We start from the raw sequence: 11,931 nt of genomic DNA on the forward strand, positions 1-11,931 counted from the left end.
ATCTACTGTGACAGCACTGGAACAGTTTGCCCACAGAGGACACCTGCTTCAGAGATGTTAGCCTTTTGGACAGTTCTGACCCAGCTCTACAAGACCCTGCTTGAGCCAGGAGGACAAGATGACCTCCAGCAGTCCCTTCCAAAACCAGCTGTTCTGTGATTCTGTGAAGAGGCTCAGCAGTTTGCTCAGACGAAGGGAGACTCCAAATGGCCTGTACCAACATCCTAATCATGCAAGACAGAACGCCTACCAGAACTGACCTGCTTTGCAGTCAGTAATGTAGGCTGCACTCACAGCAGGAGGATTTGTAACTCATGTTTAAGGCTGCATTTTTGACACTGACCTCAACATTCAGGAAAAAAGCTCCTTTACACTGTCTGAAGAATGAGGGTTGTTTGGACTGTGATGGCACCTAGAGGCCATCTGAGAATTCAAGTCTGAGTTAAGATCTTTTCCTCACACTCACATTTCACTACTTTGTGGTGACTATTCTGTAGCCACCCTACATCACTGACCCTGGCAGAGAATAAGCAGAGGAGATACTTCTGCAGACACAAGGTTCAGTTACGAGTTATGCTTTTTAAATGTTTATTATAAATATCATAGCTTGTTTCCAGGGGAGAAATTGAATTCTCTTATACTGCAAAGAAACCACTGCCAAAAAGAAGCACCTCATCTTTTTAGCTCTTGATCCTCTGCATACAGTAATCACAAAATTTGTGGAAATGCTTAGTCACATAAAAACTGACAATGTGCAGTTCATTATTTCCAAAACCAGTACAGTAATTGTATTTCAAATATAGGGTGTAGGATTATGTTTTTTTCAGGGAAGGAAAAATCAACTTATTGAGAACAGGCAGGCAGGCTCCTAAATAGTTAACTAGAATATAGAAAAGGAGTTTGTCTATTACCTGATTTGGGCAAATTACATCGTCAAATCAACAACAGAAGAAGTATCTCGTAAATGAGCAATTGATTTTTAGGAAACTGTATAGGGATTGCTTCGTATTTTAACCTGTTATTAATTTTAACCTTCAGCCTGAACTGCTCTGCCAGCAGCAATTTCCACATTTTAAAAGAAATCTTTATAACGAAAGAGTTAACTGGTAAGCTCAGGACACGCTCTCTGTATCTATTTGCAATAGATATAAAGATTCTGCACAGTTGCACTTTCCATAATTATTAAAGATGGAAGACGACTGAGGAGTAATTAAGATTTATTCTTCTGAAGGAGAAACATCAGCATACAGTACATCTTATTTACTTCTGTCTCAAGGGCAGCACTGTGATTCCAGCAACTTAAAAAACACTGAATGGTCGCTCGTATTTACCTTCTCGGATAAGCTTCTCTTTATAATCCTGTGGAAGAGAGAACATTCATCATTACTCTAATGGAGAGGAAGTTTCAATCAGCCAGGGATAAGAGCAAAACAACTCTAATATTTCAGCAAAGAGTATAGGAATATATTACCATACCTAGTTTAAAGACCTAAGTATGGTGAAACTCCTTAGTAACTTGCCTAAATGTTCACTAAATGTGCTCACTTTCAGCCCGTTTGTATCTCACACTGCAGTCATCCACCATTTCAGACACGTTACCGCACACAGAAACTGCCCTGACTCTTTCTGCCTGGATAAATACAGAATTGCTTAAGACTGAGAAGTCCCTCTTTAGCTTCCCAGACACACAACAATCACTACTCAGAAAAAAACATAACAACTACTGTGCTTTATAAACCACTGGAAATATCCCTAAACACCAGTAAAGGAATCAGAAAACACTGTTCTGGAGATAGTATCAAACACTTCAGATTCAGTATTCTCAGTCATGTATGTCAGGGATGTAACTCATTCAGGTTTGTTTTCAAGTGCTCACATGCTGATCCACGCTTTGTGGCGAAGCCCAAGCATGGTTTAGCATACGAAGCAAATCCAGAGTGACAATGAACTGTGGAAATATTGAAGTTCCGACAATATTTGTGTCAACATGCTTGGTAAGTTTGTTAGCACTTGTTACTTTAGATTCATACTAGAAAATGTTATTCCAAATAATACCGATCTTTGTGTTTCCTGGTTTATTACTTGATCTAAATTTGCTATTTTTCTGAAAGAAGAGGGAAATAAAACCAGCCACTGACTGGCAGTCACCTAGCATACTCCAAAGTACAGTAAAAACTTCTTTACAAGGTAGTTAGGCACTGGAATAGGCTCCCCAGGGAGGTGCTTGAGTCACCATCCTTGAATGTGTTCAAAAACCATTTGGATGTGGTACTCAGGGACATGATTTAATGGTGGGTTGTTAGAGTTAGGGTAGTATGGTTAGGTTGTGGTTGACTTGGTGATCATTAAGGTCTTTTCCAATCTGAGCAATTCTATAATTCTAATGAATATAGTTGATTACTTTCAGAAAAATCTGCTGCTGCTTAGATTCTGACATCCTCATTCCAGGATTTACAACAGAAGCAAGTTACAAAAGCTTCCAAAAGCTCAAAAACCCAGGTAAGATCAGACACTGTCATCAGCTTATAATTAATTTAGAGTCAGTGGAACCATGGAAACCTTTATTATGGTTTCCATATACGAGCAAAATGTCGTATCAGAGAAACTGTGACTGGCTGTATCTGCGGATGCAACACAGGCCTCAGCACAGTGCAATTCAGCTGTTTGCAACTTTGCAACTCAGCTATGAGACTTTGAAATAGAAGGTTTGGCACTAACTAGCCTTCTGTCCCTTAATACTGCACTAGTATTAAGCACCCTTAGATGCAGGCAGAATTAAGTCTTTAGGCAGATCTGTGTTTTACAGCCTGGTGTTCCCTGATGCTCAACACAACCAGCAGAACTCACCCTCTCAGTTTTAAAGACGGCTATCCAGAAGAGGATAGGGCCTATCGCAAATACAGCTCCTAGGAAGGACGTCTTGGGCGTCGGGCGGAAAGTGGGGTAGATGTTGTGCGTCCTGGCATAGTCCCAGCGGAGCAAGGCAGGATCTTCCTGAGATAGCAAGAAAGCTGTGAGCCCCAAAACACGGCCCAGAAGCACTGCAAGAGCGCCCCAGGCCACAACACGCTATATGGACCCAGTAGTGCAGGCCAGGAGAGGCACACACCAAGGTCACAGGCAGAGGACGGCACGGCCCCGCCTGCAAGGGCCCGGGACGGGCTCACGCTCTGCCGCGGGCCTCCCCCGTCCCCTCGACCAGCCCGGCGCCCCCAGACCTTGCCCGAGCCCGCGCCCCCGCCCCACTCACGATGACGGCCGGCGGCTTCGGGTTGTTCAGCTGCAGCAGGTACTGCCGCTTGAGCCGGGCGCGGATGGCCAAGCGCTCGGCCTCGGCACGGCGCTTCTCCGGCGACGCGTCATAAGTGGCAGGGTCGAGCTCAGCCGGCAACGAAACGAAGCGGTTAGGTCGGTACTCCTCAACCACCGTACGAGTCGGCTTCGACGCCATCTTGCACAGCCCGCCCCGGGCGGCTAGCGCGCAGGCGCGACATGGCGGCGGGCGGGACCGCGGGGCGCCGAGGGCAGCGCGCGCCCTGGTGCCCTTGGGTGCCTCACGGCTGCGGAGCGGTAAGGGCGCCGCATGAAGCCGGAGCGTCCAATCCTTCCCTCCTGGGGAAGCTCCGGAGGGCTCAGAGTGCTGGTTGTGAAGATAGGGTCTCCCAGCAAAAGGAAGTCGATCCCTTGCTGGAAGCAAGCAGGGTGATGACTGTCTGTGTATGGTAATGATCTCATTTACCCTGGGCTGTCTGCAGGCTCGTGTGCCGTTAGATAAGGGATTGCAGCTTGCCCCGAAGCGCACAAAAAGTAGTATCACCGGCTTTATTTGAGATGCAGTGCTTTGGTACAATAATAGAGCAGAAGCTTTACTTGCAACTTACGATTTCTCTATTTTTACCTAAGGGCTTGGAAAATAGGTGAGCTTTTGGTCTGGGCAGCCTATTGGCAGCTGGAACTCGATGCCTTACTTCCAGCAGGAGGAAATGTGAGCTGGATATTCCCTCAGTTTGTGTACCTTGCACATACCAGCACAGCAGGAGGCACTTCTCCCTCTCTCCAGTACAATCCTGCAGTCATCTCAGAAACACAATGTTCTTCTGGCTTGTCCACCCTGGTTTTCTTCACAAAGACTGCTACAAATGCCAATCAGCTGCTTTACTTGCAGTCAGCTCCAAAGGACCTTCCTTGTTCCCCCAATGCATTTTTCCTGGGGCTTTCAGTGCAGCTAGTGGGGAATGGACAGCTTTGGACAGTGATTTCCACTGTGTGAAGAAGCTTACTCCATGTACTTCCCCATGTTGTTACATAGCAGGCCATCAGATTTAATGAGCTGTGTGATTTTCTCCAGTTCCATTATTGTCTCTCTCCACAACTGGTCCATATGGAAAGCTACTTTAGTTAGAAGCACAGCATGAATGCTAGCAGCACTGCCATGTGGCATTCCTGTGGTACTTTCATCTCCAAGGGCTCCCAAGCAATTAGAGGCTTGTGTTTTTCCTGTCCATGCATGGCCTGCTTCTTTCACTGTAATTTAAAAGCTGTTCCTCACTGCTCTGTGTTATTTCTGAGTGACTGACACATGCAGACTTGAAACAGAGGGAACTCTGGCAGCTGTGGAGTGCAGGTGACAGCTAGGAAAGACAATTGGCATACTGGAAGTGAAAACTGCTCTGTAGACAAAACTGTGTTTTTTACCTCTTTTCTGGAACACAGGAGTGAAACAGAAGACTCCTGTTCCTGCAGATCTCCCAAAGGACTCCAGAACAACCACATGCTTTTCCCCCAGTCTCTTGGCTTGTGAGATCTATCTGTAATGGTGTGGGACAGTTCCTGCAGGCAGAAGCAAAGATGGTCTTGTGGTGAAGTCACTTGGCAAAGGCAGTGGGGCCCGTTCCCAGCCTTGTTGCAGACCCTCTGTGATCTTATCAGCACAGATCCAAGCTGTGCCTTCTCCCTATCTCCAGAGCTCCCAGCTGCGAGCGTGCATGCTTGGCATGCAAACAGTGCTGAGATTAAGTCTACTGGGAGAAAAACAGAAGGTGCAAAGCTACATTTCCATTACCAGTGTAATCTATTGTATTCGAAAATCAAACAACCATGCTAAAAAAAACATTTGCATTTCATCTTCAGTACTAACTCATCCTCTTTCTCAAAGGATCTAATTCCCTAGAGTCTTTTCTGAGCAACGTCACTTGTTTTATGGGATAAGAAAATAACTAAGTTGCTTCCAGAGATGTATATTACAGAATCACAGAATTGTTGGGGTTGGAAGAAACCTCTAGAGATCGAGTCTGACCTCCTGCTAAAGCAGGTTTCCTACAGCAGGTTGCACAGGAAGGCATCCAGGCAGGTCTTGAATATTTCCAGAGAAGGAGATTCCACCAGCTTTCTGGGTGACCTTTCCAATGCTACGTCACTCTGTCAGTGAAGTTCTTCCTTGCTTTAGTATGGAACTTACAATTTATTCTTAAAAAGCACTAAGACGTTACTTACATTTCAAACGAAACCAATGGCTTAAGACAGCTCTTTCTATCTAAAGCGCTCTTCACCTCTCCCAAAAACCAATGTGCCACCCAAGTGCTGGTATAAGCAACTCAGCCAGCGCTGCTGGTATGGGATTACAGCATCCTATGGTCTTTGTGTCCTGCAACCATGTGGAATCCAACTACCAGCACTTGGCAACAAAATGGCACAATTAATTCAAACATGGCAAAATTGCCCCAAATTTGTCCCACAGACAGCCAGATATTAAGTGGATCCAGGGCAGTGTTAATTATAGAATTCCAAACTGATTTGGGCTGAAAGGGCCTTTAAAGCCTCCCCAGCCCCAACCCCTCCATGGTCAGAGGCACATCCCATAAACCAGGTGCTCATAGCCTTGGGTCTCTCTGGCTGTCTGGGCAGCAGTGCCAGGGCCTCACCATCCTCTGAGTAATGAATTTCCTCTGAACACCTAACCTAAATTTCCCCTCTTCTGGATGAAAACCATTCCCCCTTGTCCTATCACTGTGTACCCATATCAAAAGTCACTCTCCCTCCTGTTTATCAGCTCCCTTGAAGTACTGGAAGGCCAGAATGAGGTTTCTGCAGAGCTGTCCTTTCTCCAGGCTCAGCACCCCCAACCTGCTCAGCCTTTAAACTTAAGCCTGTGCACTGCACTTTGTTGCTCTCACTCCTCCAGAGATGATCTTTGCATTTTCTCTGTTTAATACGTCTCTAACTTCAGCAAAAGCTCCAGATACCAAGAAAAAGGGTTTAAAAATTGCATAAAACAATGCAAGGAAAAAAAAAACAAACCTACCACAATTAAAGTCCTTGACAGAAATCATTGATTGTGGGTTTTTTTTCCTGCTGATAGAACTGCTGCACATAGTGAGAAATGCTGTGGTGGCAAACTGGACTCCTGTGCAGGCTTCCTGCATCATCCACTCATTCTTGGATGCTCTATGGCAGTCAAAACACAGTGCAAAACAACGTTGAAACAAATTATTTTGCAAGAATGAACTAACTGTACTTATTTTTCCCAATCAGATCAGGAAGCTCATTTGACTCTCCTCTTCATTGTACAGAAGCTATTGTTGACCAAAGTCAATGTAAAAATAGACACCGGTGAGCATGGGGCTGCTCTCATGAGGGCAACACAGGCTGGAAGGAGAATATGCTGATCATAAAACCACATCCTTGTGGGCTCAAACTTCAAGACTTAAAAAGTAAGACCCCAAGTGTTTGTTTTTTGTTTTGTTTTGTTTTAATCAGGACTGCTGGTTATTGAATGTTTGAGGTTGACAATATGGAATCAAGTTGACAGTTCTTACATGAAAGTGCCTTTGAAATGTACATCATCTGTTTTCTTTGTGAGCAGCAATAGAAATGGAGAAAAGCGGACAGAAAATTAATCTTTATCCAGAACTCTGTGGTGGGCTGAACCTGACTGGCTGTGAGATACTCATTCTACTGACCTCTCTCTCCTTCTCCTCCACAGAACAGGGGGAGAAAATAAGACAGAAATGCTCACAGGTTGAAATAGACACGATTTAATAAAAACAGCAAAAGCTTTGCACAGAAGCAAAACAAAAAGAGGAATTCACTTACTACCTCTCATCATCAGGCAGATGTCCAATCACATCCTGGGAAGCAAGGCCTCAGTGTGCATAGTAGTTGCTTGAGAGAACTGCAATCATAGGTGTCACCTTTCCTCCCCATGTCCCTCAGCTTTTATGGATGAGCACGATATCATATCCCTTGCATGGGACCTTTGGTTAGTTGGAGTCAGCTGTCTTGGCTGTCCTTTCCCAACTTCTTGCCCAGCTCCAGCCTACTGGCCTTTGGGGGGAGTGGAAAGATGTTAAAGAGAAAGCTTCAATCCGTGCAAGTACTACTTAGCAGTAGCCAAAACACAGGTGTGCTATCAGCATTGTTTTAGCCACAAATGCAAAACACAGTATATGGTAGGAACTTTCTTGAATCTTTAGTTCTGCACACAGCTTTCCCAATCAGAGATCTGAAATTGGGCACACTTCTGTGGCAGACTCTGGCTCAAGTTTAGTTTTAAAGTAACACAAGATAATCTTCATTTTAGACCTGTGTGAGTCTAGTGGTGACTTATCAGCTATGTTCCAAAATAGACTAGTTTTGTTCAACTGATATCACAAAAGTTGCCATTTTTCAGAGTGACCAAGCTAAGCAGCTCTGTTTCAAATGAATGAAAGGAAAATTAAGCCAAGGTGCAGTTATGTCTACCTACATTTGAGATAATTGTGCATGATGCTTTTAGAAGAGACAAGTTAAATGTGTGGTAATCTCAAAAAATACTTGTGTCTGTCAAGCTTCTGTGGATTGCTTGTGGTTTGCCTGTTTGCATTGGTTACCAGATTGGATCAGCATGCTGCTGGGCTCTACCAGATTGGATCAGCATGCTGCTGGGCTCTGTTTTGCATTGTCTTTGATCTTCTGCAAAGAATGCAAGCTGAAAAAGGGGGCAGAAACTGACAAGATCATTAATACCACAAGAACATTCACAAACAGTGGTTCCTTACTCTGAATTCCTACCTGTAATGGAAGGAAGAGTCATTTGGTACCAATTCCCATATATAATACTTATGTGTCTGCTGCCAGCCTTCTGAGTGGAATCAATATTAGTCATCCATCTACATGGACTTTAAAAGAGTGCTTGATTCAGAAGGGGAATGATATAAAATGTATTGGGACACAGCATGGTTTGTTTAGGCTCAGAACAAGTGTGTCTAATTGCAATATGTAGCTAGCATAGAAGCGTAGAATCATAGAATGGCTTGGGTTAGAAAGGACTTCAAGGATCATCAAGTCCAAACTTCCTGCCACAGGCAGGGTTGCCAGCTGCTAGATCAACTGCTACATCAGATTGTCTAGGGGCCCATTCAACCTGGCCTTAATCACCTCTAGGCATGGAGTATCCACAACCTCTCTGGGCAGCCTGTTCCAGCACCTCACCACTATCTCAGTAAAAAACTTGCCCCTGACATCTAATGTAAATATCCTTTCCTTGAGTTTAAAACCATTCCCCCTTGTCTTATCACTATCCACCCTTGTAAAAAGTTGATTTCCCTCTTGTTTATAAAGTCACTTTGAATATTGGAAGGCCACAATGAGGTCTCCCTGCAGCCTTCTCTTTTCTAGGCTGGATAAGCCCAGTTCCTTCAGTTCCTCAGTTCCTTCATAGGAGAGGTGCTCCAGACCTTTGATCATCTTCATGGTCCTCCTCTGGACCCTCTCCAAAAGCTCTACATATTTCTTATGCTGGAGGCCCCAGACTTGGATGCAGTACTCCAGATGGTGCCTCATGAGGGCAGAGCAGAATGGAACAATCACCTGCCTTGCCCTGCTGCCCCCCCTCTTTTAATGGAACTCAGGATATCATTGGCCTTCCAAGCTGCAAGCACACACTGCTGGCTCATGTTAAGTTTTTCATCAGCTAGGACCCTTAAGTCCTCAGCAGAATGACTCTCAAGGAGTTCTTCTCCCAGTTTGTATACATATCTGGGATTACCTTGACCCAAGCACAAAAGCTTGCACTTTGCTTTGTTTAACCTCATTAAGTTCACAGGGGCCCACCTTTTGAGTTTACCAAGATCACTCTGAATGGCATCCTTTCCTTCTGTTTTATCAACCTCACCACTCAGTTTGGTGTCATCAGCAAACCTGCTGAGGGTGCACTCGATTCCATCACCAATGTCATTGATGAAGATGTTAAAGAGCACTGGTCCCAAGACAGACCCTTGGGGGACACTGCTTGTTACCAGCCTCCACCTGGACATAGAACCATTGACCACAACCCACTGACTGCAGCCTTCCAACCAATTTCTTATCCACAGGAATAGTCCATGTCTCTTCAATTTAGAGATATTTGGTGGGGGATCATGTCAAAGGCCTTGCAGATGTCCACCTAAATTACATCAGTTGCTTTCCGTTTGTCCACTGATGCCATCACTTCATCATAAGTGCCACCAGGTTGGTCAGGAACAAGCTTTCCTTGGTGAAGCCATGCTGGTTGTCTCAGGTCACCCACTCATCTCTCATGTGCCCTAACATATCTTCCAGGAGGATCTGTTCCATGATCTTCCCAAGCACAGAGATGAGGCTTGCTGGCCTGTTCTTGCCCAGGTCTTCCTTACTTCCTTTCTTGTAAAAAGCATTTTTAATTAATTGTCAAGATGAAGGTAATTCATTCTATGTGTAATTCATTCTATGTTTAGAACCAAGTTCCCTAGTATCTTCATCTGACTGTTGTTTAAAGGAAACCTGGCACACAAAGGAAGGAGTTAACGTGATTAGGGGAATTATGAATAGTTCAGTTGTTATTACAGCCAACAGGCCACCCATAAATGTATATCAAGTGTTGAGCTCAGCAGGAGTTAGGCACAAAACTAGGACACATAATGAGTCATAAAGTGCCAGGAATAATGAGAGACAGCATAAAACAAGCCATTTCTCTCTCCTGGGCTTGTCCAGAGATGGTGACAAGAAGCCCTCTGCTATTTCAGCTGTTCCTACTGAAATAACATTTTTTACTTACACTGAATTATAGCCGTGGCTGAGCTGCCTGAGCTATGGAGCTGGTGCTGCCTTGTGAAGCTCTAGTGGAAGAATGAGAATCCAGCAGTGATCATATCTTTTCCGCTTGCTTGCAGGACATTGAATGTATCATCTCATATTATAATTCATTTTCATAGTTCTCTCTCTGCTTCTCCTCTTAGGGGAGATTGTTAGTTGACATAGCATTAAAGAAAAACAGGAGTGGGAAAGAATCACAGAATCACAGAATTGTAGGGGTTGGAAGAGACCTCCAGAGATCATCAAGTCCAACCCCCCTGCCAAAGCAGGTTCCCTACATCAAGAAAGATATTAGAATAAAGTATCCTGATAATTAAAAAGCTGAATGTTTAAAGATAGGTCCTATTACTGGCTGAATCCAAGTCTGTGTAAGAAGTACTTAACCAGCTAAGGGTTGACATTATTTCTTGACTTCAGTGGCCTGAGCTCCTAGCTTGATCTCACACCTTCGTCACTACTCTGGACTTGCCTGGAAATCCCTGTACTGTGGTTTACAATGGTTACTGGCACTGGACCTGCCCTGATCACATTGTTTGGGTGCTGTGGGGCTACGCCATGGGTCAGGGAGGTCCCTGCATTGCCTGCCTTGCTGTTGCCCCTGCTCACTGTCCCTTGTGGAGCAGCCCATTCTTATAGCCCACCGACTGTACTGTTACTCAGGAAGTAGGGTTCAATCTAATAACTGTAGGGAGTGTGTGTAGTGTCAAAGGGTGGAGTAGTAGTGATGCCAATAAAGCTGAAAAAGTGATTCCCAGGAAGATTCAGAGGAGAGGAAAGTTAAGTGTTGCAGAAAATGGCTCACACAGTGTAAGGTGAAGAATCTTTCCTGTCCTGCTGCTCCTGACACATATCCCTGACATTTTTTTCCCATTTCTCCACAGATATTTTGCTCAGTCCACAAAAGAAGTGATAGATCTCACTCAGTTTGAATATCTGAAACCCAGAGGTGCCCGCTGTGAACTTCAACTGCTTCTATCTGACATGATAGAAGGAGCTCAAGATTGTGAATGCTCTTATCTTGTAATGAGTCTAAGAGGCTGTGAGCCATCTCCTAGAATGCCTACCGTGGGTTCTGGGATGGGTCTAATTCAGCCTAACCACCTCTACTTTGAAAGGACTAAAATTAGGTGAGGTTAATTCTTCCCCTTCTCCAATCCCCAGAGAATCCCACGTGTTTCAGAGTGCTGTAGCTCTTATGTCTCAGAACCAAATGTTAAAGCCTTTATTTAGCTGAGGGATCCACTTGTATGTTCTGCTTAGACTCACAGGTGAAAACTTTACCTGATTGACAGCAAAGGAGAGCTCTACAGTAAATGATTCTGGCCCAGAAAGTCATTGGATTCCCTACAGTCCTTTACTTGAAGTTACTTCATGTGCTTAGCTGGACTTCCCTTCACAAAATTGGAGCATGATGGCTACTGGCATGTTTGTGAAGAACCTAGAGGACCAGTGAGACTTTAATCCCCAATAGATCTGCTGCTCCCAATCCTCAAGGATGTATGGAAATGAAAAAGGGCCTTATAGGCAATAATACTTCAAGAAGTCAAGATGTTCTCCTTTGTACGGGGAGACACTTAAGCCATTCATGGGATTTGGGGGGGGTGAAGGGGAAGGAGAAAGAAAGAAAAAAAAAAGCCTAAAATCTGTGATAGATCATCCTTGAAGGAGATACAGTTCTACTGCACAGCTGCATAGGAAAAGATACTCACTTTATTTTGCTTTATATTTTTTTGTTAAAGGTCTGGAGCTTAAATTTTAAAGCAAGGCTTTGGGAACACACTGTGATGCAGACCATCAGTATGAATAAAATGTGTTAACAGGGATATGCTGAATTTAGTGAGA

At 44.4% G+C, this 11,931-nt stretch overlaps 1 protein-coding gene and 1 long non-coding RNA gene across 2 annotated transcripts; both read right to left on the minus strand.

Moving 5' to 3' along the window:
• Positions 1 to 1,200: 1,200 nt before the first annotated feature.
• Positions 1,201 to 3,483, minus strand: NDUFB4 (NADH:ubiquinone oxidoreductase subunit B4). The gene is made up of 3 exons (XM_048941662.1): positions 3,251 to 3,483; positions 2,848 to 2,994; positions 1,201 to 1,359 (listed from the first exon to the last, which is right to left on the minus strand). The coding sequence occupies exons 1-3, from the start codon at positions 3,449 to 3,451 to the stop codon at positions 1,300 to 1,302; spliced, it is 408 nt and encodes a 135-aa protein (XP_048797619.1). The 5' UTR covers positions 3,452 to 3,483; the 3' UTR covers positions 1,201 to 1,299.
• Positions 3,484 to 3,622: 139 nt separating this feature from the next.
• Positions 3,623 to 7,264, minus strand: LOC125691819 (uncharacterized). Its single transcript, XR_007376274.1, has 3 exons — positions 7,096 to 7,264; positions 6,302 to 6,444; positions 3,623 to 4,830 (listed from the first exon to the last, which is right to left on the minus strand). It is a non-coding gene; the product is annotated as an uncharacterized LOC125691819 (long non-coding RNA).
• Positions 7,265 to 11,931: the final 4,667 nt, after the last annotated feature.

Source organism: Lagopus muta, chromosome 1, assembly GCF_023343835.1.
Source record: "Lagopus muta isolate bLagMut1 chromosome 1, bLagMut1 primary, whole genome shotgun sequence".
NCBI classification, from domain to species: Eukaryota; Metazoa; Chordata; class Aves; order Galliformes; family Phasianidae; genus Lagopus; species Lagopus muta.

Coding starts and splice junctions, on each gene's coding strand:
- NDUFB4 (XM_048941662.1), bottom strand. CDS start 3,451: ATGGCGTCGAAGCCGACTCGTACGGTGGTTGAGGAGTACCGACCTAAC. Junction 2,995..3,250: donor CGAAGCCGCCGGCCGTCATC/GTGAGTGGGGCG, acceptor TTGCTATCTCAG/GAAGATCCTGCCTTGCTCCG. Junction 1,360..2,847: donor CCGTCTTTAAAACTGAGAGG/GTGAGTTCTGCT, acceptor TCTCTTCCACAG/GATTATAAAGAGAAGCTTAT.